At 41.4% G+C, this 6,790-nt stretch overlaps 1 protein-coding gene and 1 long non-coding RNA gene across 2 annotated transcripts in view; both read left to right on the top strand.

Annotated features, from left to right (window-relative positions):
- Window positions 1-6,777, top strand: part of LOC107575022 (E3 ubiquitin-protein ligase TRIM39-like) — a gene marked incomplete at its 3' end in the record, with an annotated part of 12,911 nt that extends 6,134 nt beyond the window's left edge. Inside the window, exons 4-7 of the mRNA XM_016261431.1 lie at window positions 5,643-5,795; window positions 5,890-6,028; window positions 6,134-6,160; window positions 6,320-6,777. Of these exons, the coding sequence (XP_016116917.1) occupies window positions 5,643-5,795; window positions 5,890-6,028; window positions 6,134-6,160; window positions 6,320-6,777 (777 nt within the window). The remainder of the gene's footprint in view (window positions 1-5,642; window positions 5,796-5,889; window positions 6,029-6,133; window positions 6,161-6,319) is intronic.
- Window positions 1,261-2,667, top strand: LOC107575024 (uncharacterized). Its single transcript, XR_001607795.1, has 3 exons — window positions 1,261-1,392; window positions 2,026-2,109; window positions 2,388-2,667. It is a non-coding gene; the product is annotated as an uncharacterized lncRNA (long non-coding RNA).
- Window positions 6,778-6,790: the final 13 nt, after the last annotated feature.

Here is a 6,790-nt window from a genome sequence, read left to right on the forward strand (position 1 = left end):
TCATACGCAGGGCAGGTGGATTGGGAAAGCTCAGCCTCAGCTTCTTCACTCTCCACATCCATTTCCTGCTCTTGTTGGGCTGGGCCCAACTGAGCACTGGCCCCTGGATCAGATGATATCCGAGAGAGGATATCATCGTCCAGTGGCTGTCTCTCGCCCGACACGATGCGCGGAAGAGGGGAACCCCCCCTTCAGCCTCATCGGCTAGGTCCACCTGAGATTCCCACGAGCTCATTCTCCTCCGTGCCTCAGCAGCGGCGGGGGCCGAGCCGCGGGAAACCGATGGTTGTCCCTCTCCACTCGAGAAGAGAGACAAACGAGAACAGAGCTTTTTCAGCGAAAAGCTCTCACAGTGCACGCAGATTGCCCCCTCGAGGACATCGCGTGCGTGCTCCTCGCCCAAACAAACAACGCATAGATCGTGTGAATCATCGGGTGTCAGAAACCGCTGACATGGATGTACACACTTTCTAAACGCTCTGCTAGTGCTCGCCATAGTAGGAAAAGTAAATGCTCTTACTTTGCTTTTGGAATGCACGCTTCAAACAGAACGGTCAGTGAAGACGAAGAAAGTGATGATGTGCGCTACCGGCGCCTATTTTGTACTAGTTGCGACGGTAGTGACGTCATGGCTGTCGCCTGGCCAAACAATTGGTGTTTTTTCAATGTAGGCTTCAGACACGGGTCACGACGAGGCGTTCCCCATAGCGACCCCTAGAGGACGCAGTTCGAAGTTCCACGAAAGGGAACACAACTATTCCTCTTCTTTAATAACCATATTTGATTGCGACCCCTAGAAGACGCAGTTCGAAGTTCCACGAAAGGGAACTGACTGCTGATGGATGTGGTTTTGTTTGTGAAGTAATTAGCAAAATCGTCAGCAGTTAAAGCAGCACTCATTCAAACATTCATTTCAATTACATAAATAACTCAGCAATTATGAAATGCTTGTTTACATTGAACTGTGTGTTTACAGTATATTTGATAGAGATACAGTATAAGTGTATTATGCAGCATGTAATGGCACAGCAGCGCCACCAGAGGCAGCAGAGCGCTGTGTTCAGTGTTGCTAATAGAGCCATTTTGCTGCTAGATTTACCTGGAAACGCTTCACAAATGTTGCCAAATAATCAAGTCTGCTGAAACCTCTTCTTCATGAGCTGACAGAAACATACAAACAGACACACATGAAGCAACAGACCGAATACAGGGCTGAATGTAAATGTGTGAATACAGGAGGAGCTCTGACATCACTGTAGTTCAGTCAGAGACTCAGAGAAAGTGAAACTAACTTGATCAACAACAATATGAACACCTGAAACCATCAAACTCTTTAAACAACAGAATATTGAGTCGTTCAAAGACCCTTGTGAACACATCTGATACTCACAGGTAAGTGCTAGAAATATAAGAGAGGTTGTCCTGAACAGGTTTCTAATGGCAGTGGTCTGGTTTAGTAGGGTTTATGTCAGACTGGACTGAGTTGAACAGAAGCAGGTTTAAGCGTCTCAAATACTCAGCTGCTTTAGTTGTTTACTGCACTGAAATCATATCAGAATTGAGTTAACAGAATGTCATTTGATTGAACAAAGTTAGGTGTTTCTGTCATTTTGTCACGCGACATAAAGACAAACAGGTAAGAAACAGGAAGTAAATGACCTGCAGACAAACTGAACACAATCCTGCTTCACTGCAGCTGAAAATCACTTTTACATTACACAAGATGAGAATAACTTATGGTCATATAATATATTTTGTGGAAAGATTAATCTAATTTTTGATAAGGAGATATATATGTTTGTTGGAAAATTAAGAGCTTGTACTTTGTACTTTCTTTAAACAGCAGGTCATAGTTCAGATTGCTCAGTAAGTTTACGAGTCACTCACTTTGTTTCAAACGAATGATTGTGTTTCCATCAATTCTCACATTTTAACCAATTTAATATAAATATTGATTTAGCTGTCATGGTCCAATTTGGTCAAGTCTAAAAAAAAAGGAAAACTGAAAAAAAAATTCTTGAAAAGGCTTTAAGAGGGAAAGAACAATGGCAGAATCTTCACTAACAGCAAGAAAAACCAGGAGACGGAGTATCAACAGATTGCCTCCATGTAAGTCAATAACCCAGAAGAACACTTTGACTTTGACTTTTCTTTTATAATATTGAATATGTACAGTTCAGGAATGTAAAGCAGATCAAATCATTTCAGCTTAACAAGAATAATTATTGTACATATATTTATTTATTTATTTCGGTAAGTGATTATGTAATGAGCTTCACATTTAGTTTCTGATCAGCTTGTCTGGGTTCATTTTACAATAATAACCAGCTGACTGTACATGATCTCTACATATTTGAGTTTCTTCTCCACTCTTTGTCTCTAAACAGTCTTTACATTCAACCAGCTTCATGAGGTGCATCATGGGATTCTTCATAAACAGTATTGAAGGAGTTCACACTAATCCTAAATAATGTCTCTTTCCAGCAAAGCCATCCTCCATTAGTTCACTGACTGAAGTGCTTCAGTGCTCTATATGTCTGGATGTGTTCACTGATCCAGTCATGACTCCATGTAGACACAACTTCTGCAAGACCTGTCTGAATAAGTGCTGGGACAACAGCCAGACCTGCAGCTGTCCATACTGTAAAGAAACATTCAAGCAAAGACCTGATCTCGCATATTGTGAGTTTAATCTGTGTTATGATAAATGTGTCTGTGTTTTTCTCTCTATAGACTGAACTGATGAAGACACAGAAAGATGTGCAGCTGATGATCCAGAACACAATCAAGAAGATTCAAGACATCAAACACTCAGCAGACGTCAGAAAAGTGAGTTTAAAAAGAAATAATAAAATACATTTAAATATATATCATTTTGTTGCATTAGTATAGTTGGGTGGCTGTGTTTTATTCTGAAGGGCTCATCACTGCTCTAATCCCTTTTAAGGGTTTACCCCAGTCCAGACTTTTCACTGTTTGTGTCACTCAGCTTGTCTGTGCTTTGTAGCAAATTATCTCAAAAGGGAAATATGTATAATTAATTCTAATGGCTTTCAGAATTAACTGTAGCAGAAATAATGTTACAATTATTTAGTTTGTTCATCCACCGAGCAGACCGTATAATCATTTATCAGCTCTAGGAAAGATAAATGATTAAGAAAGAATAGTTTTCCTACTGTTCACAGCACTAGCAGTAACTCATCATGCAGCAAGATCAACGTTCAAACTGTGAGCAGCAAACACAATAATAAACATTACTATGACTAACATACTACTAAACTAAGCAAAACACATACTTACACAATGAAGAGAAGTAAGGAAAGAGAGAGAGAAGAACAAAGACTGGCAGTGTTTAAAGTCAGTGATCCAGATGCGTGTAGAGAATGAGGAGTCTTCATGAGTTCATTAGGTGAGCTGGTTCTCATCAGGTTCTTCCAAGATCCACAGATCCAAGATTCACGGAGAATCGACAAAGTTACTTGAAGATAAAACTTCCGGAAGATCAGACTCAATGGGGATGAATCTTGGCGAGCGTCTGTCTCAAAGAGCTTAAGCCCTGATGGGTTTGGGTAGAGATCTTTTAACCTCCCTAACTCTCACACCTATCCCTGCTGGACTGACCAATGCAGAGGTGTGAATTTTGAGTGGAAAATGTTTCTTTGTTTTGCCCAACACCTTCCTTTGCATGTCTATGGGGGTCTGGTGGACGTTTGCAGTATTAAAGCAAAGTGTAGTAAAAAGAGTAAGATGCAGGTTATGGTAAAATACTATACATCATTATATAGGGGATCACAAGGATGATTTTGAGTCATGCCAGGGTTGGCTGGTTAGCATCAGTTAGGATAGCAGAGGGGATAATGATCTTTGAGCAAGATGTTGTAAAAAAAAGACATGCCGGCATCAGGCCTGTAATTTAATTGTAAAAAGGAAGAGGAAACGTGTACAACGCAAAAGTGTCCGTCAGCTCAGAATATCCAAAAATAGCCAGATTGTGTTTAGGTTGAATGTCCATTCCATATGCTCTTGAAAACAATAAAAAAATATTTGACCAAGGATCATACAAAATTGGTCAAAACCAAATTAAATGTGCCAATGCCCCCTCTGCCATCCTGCACCAATCCTATTGAGGTGGAGGAAAATGTTTTGTGTATAGTCTAGTTCTGGAGTAAAGCTGCTGTACAGTATAGCTTGAATCAGTTTATATCTAGAATTTATTGAGCAGCTCTTTATTCTTATCAAGCCTTCTGTCCAGACCTCATCAGTGATTGCCTGATGACACAGTAAAGTAATACATTTACATTTACATTTAGCAGATGCTTTTATCCAAAGCGACTTACTGATGCTTACACTTACACTTACACTTACACATGCTTCAATGCTACCACCATCATTCCAGTCCCGAAGAAGTCGTCTCCATCCTGCTTTCAATGACTACTGTCCAATTGCACTTACCCCCATCCTCATGAAGTGCTTTGAATGGCTAGTCATGCACCACATCAAGTCTGCCCTCCCCCCCTCCTTGGACCCCTTCCAGTTTGCATATCGGTCCAAACGCTCGACCGATGACGCCATCGCCACTACCCTCCACTCAGCACTCACACACCTGGACAAAAAAGACTCATCCGTCAGAATAGTGTTCATAGACTTCAGTTCAGCATTCAACACAATCATCCCTCAACAGCTCATTCACAAACTGGTCCAGCTGGGGCTCAACACTTCGCTGTGCAACTGGCTGTTGGACTTCCTGACTGGAAGACCTCAGGTAGTACAGGTCGGCAGCAACACATCCAGCACCATCACACTGAACACTGGGACCCCCCAAGGATGTGTGCTGAGCCCCCTCCTCTTCACTCTGCTGACCCACGACTGCACACCGTCACACAACTCCAACCTTATGCAAGTGCTATAACAAGTCTCAGTTAGCTTAATGCAGTACATGTTGCAAGTTTTTTTTTATTATATAATAAATAAAAAGAAATCAGATAGAATAAAAAAAGAATAGAGCAAGCTAGTGTTATAGGCCTTTTTTGCAAGAAAACAAGCAGTAAATAAATAGAGTGCAAGTCTAAATGGGGCAAGATTTTTTTTAAATAAAGAATATAATTAGAATAGAGAGTGCTAGAGTTAGAGAAGTTGCAAAAAAAAATAGAAAGCTATTAAAGTTACTTTAATAGTAAAGTAAGTATCATAGTAAAGTAAGGTGACCAGACGTGCCACTTCCCGGGGACACGTTCTGCACAGGATTTCTAAGTTGTCTCAAATAAGCAGGTGTTGGTTGTTTGCGCTGCTGTGATTGATAGTTGTATGACATCAAAGTACGGTGAGAGCTATAGAGAGCAGAGCAGACGGCTCCATGCGTTCGAATCGCTCTCGCAGTATGTCATACAACGATCGATCAGCTTAGTGCAAACAACCAACACCTGCTTATTTGAGACAACTTAGAAATCCTGTGCAGAATGTGTACCCACGAAATGGCACGTCTGGTCACCTTATAGTACAGCAATATCACAACTCTTCTCAACTAAACACATGATTTGAGAATCAATCAGTGCAAACGGTGCAGGATGAAGTTTATTCTTCTGTTGAGGTATTTTAAATCCCCTTAAAAACACTGATTCTTGCAACAGGGATTTTATACTGAACTGCTGGAGATGATGGAGGAGCAGCAGAAAGCAGCAGAGAAACAGGAGCAAGAGCTGATTGAAGAGCTGGAGCAGGAGATCACTGAGCTAAAGATGAGAAACACTGAGCTGGAGCAGCTCTCACACACTGAAGATCACCTCCACCTCCTACAGGTCAGTCAACATGATCTCTCTGATCAATGATAATGCAGCATATGACACCAGAACACTCCCCATGCTGAAGGATTTCTCCTCTCTCCTGCTGTAGATTCACTCATCCCTGTGCAGCCCTAGAAACAGCAGGAACTGGCCTGAGATCAGTATGAAGACTCATGAGAGTCTGGAGACTCTGAGGAGAGCTCTGACTCAACTGAAGGACACTATAGATGAGAAACTCACACTAACTGGTACATCAACACACACACTGATCAGATAGAAACATGATGATGTACTCAATTCTTTAAATATAAGCTTCAGATCTGCTGATGTTTTCTTGTCATGTGTCTCTACAGAGCTGAAGGTGATGCAGCAGTATGCAGGTACAGTGTGCTGTCTGCACTACACTAGTTTACATTCATACACTCACAGCTTCATTACTGAACGACAATCTGATTAAACACTGGATTAATTAAAAACATCAGCATTAAAAAAAAATCTGTGTATTGTGAAGTTGTCATTCATATTCTGTGTTTTCTCAGTGAATGTGACTCTGGATCCTGATACAGCTCATCCTGATCTCATTCTGTCTGATGATGGAAAACAAGTGAGAGATGGAGACATTAGACAGAAACTCCCAGACAAACCAGAGAGATTTGATACATGTCCCTGTGTCTTGGGAAAGGAGGGATTCTCGTCAGGGAGATTTTATTTTGAGGTGCAGGTGAAGGGAAAGACTGAATGGGATTTAGGAGTGGCCAGAGAATCCATTAACAGGAAGGGAGAGATCACACTGAGTCCCAGTGATGGATACTGGACTGTGGCTCTGATGAATGGAGATGAATATGAAGCCTGTGAGGATCCTTCTGTCTCTCTGTCTCTGAGAGTGAAGCCGCAGCGGGTCGGTGTGTTTGTGGATTATGAGGAGGGTCTGGTCTGCTTTTATGATGTGGAGTCCAGCTCTCATATCTACTCTTTCACTGCTCAGTCTTTCACTGAAAAACTCTATCCAT

Source organism: Sinocyclocheilus grahami, unplaced genomic scaffold, assembly GCF_001515645.1.
Source record: "Sinocyclocheilus grahami isolate Dianchi unplaced genomic scaffold, SAMN03320097.WGS_v1.1 scaffold2437.1, whole genome shotgun sequence".
In the NCBI taxonomy this organism is placed as follows: domain Eukaryota; kingdom Metazoa; phylum Chordata; class Actinopteri; order Cypriniformes; family Cyprinidae; genus Sinocyclocheilus; species Sinocyclocheilus grahami.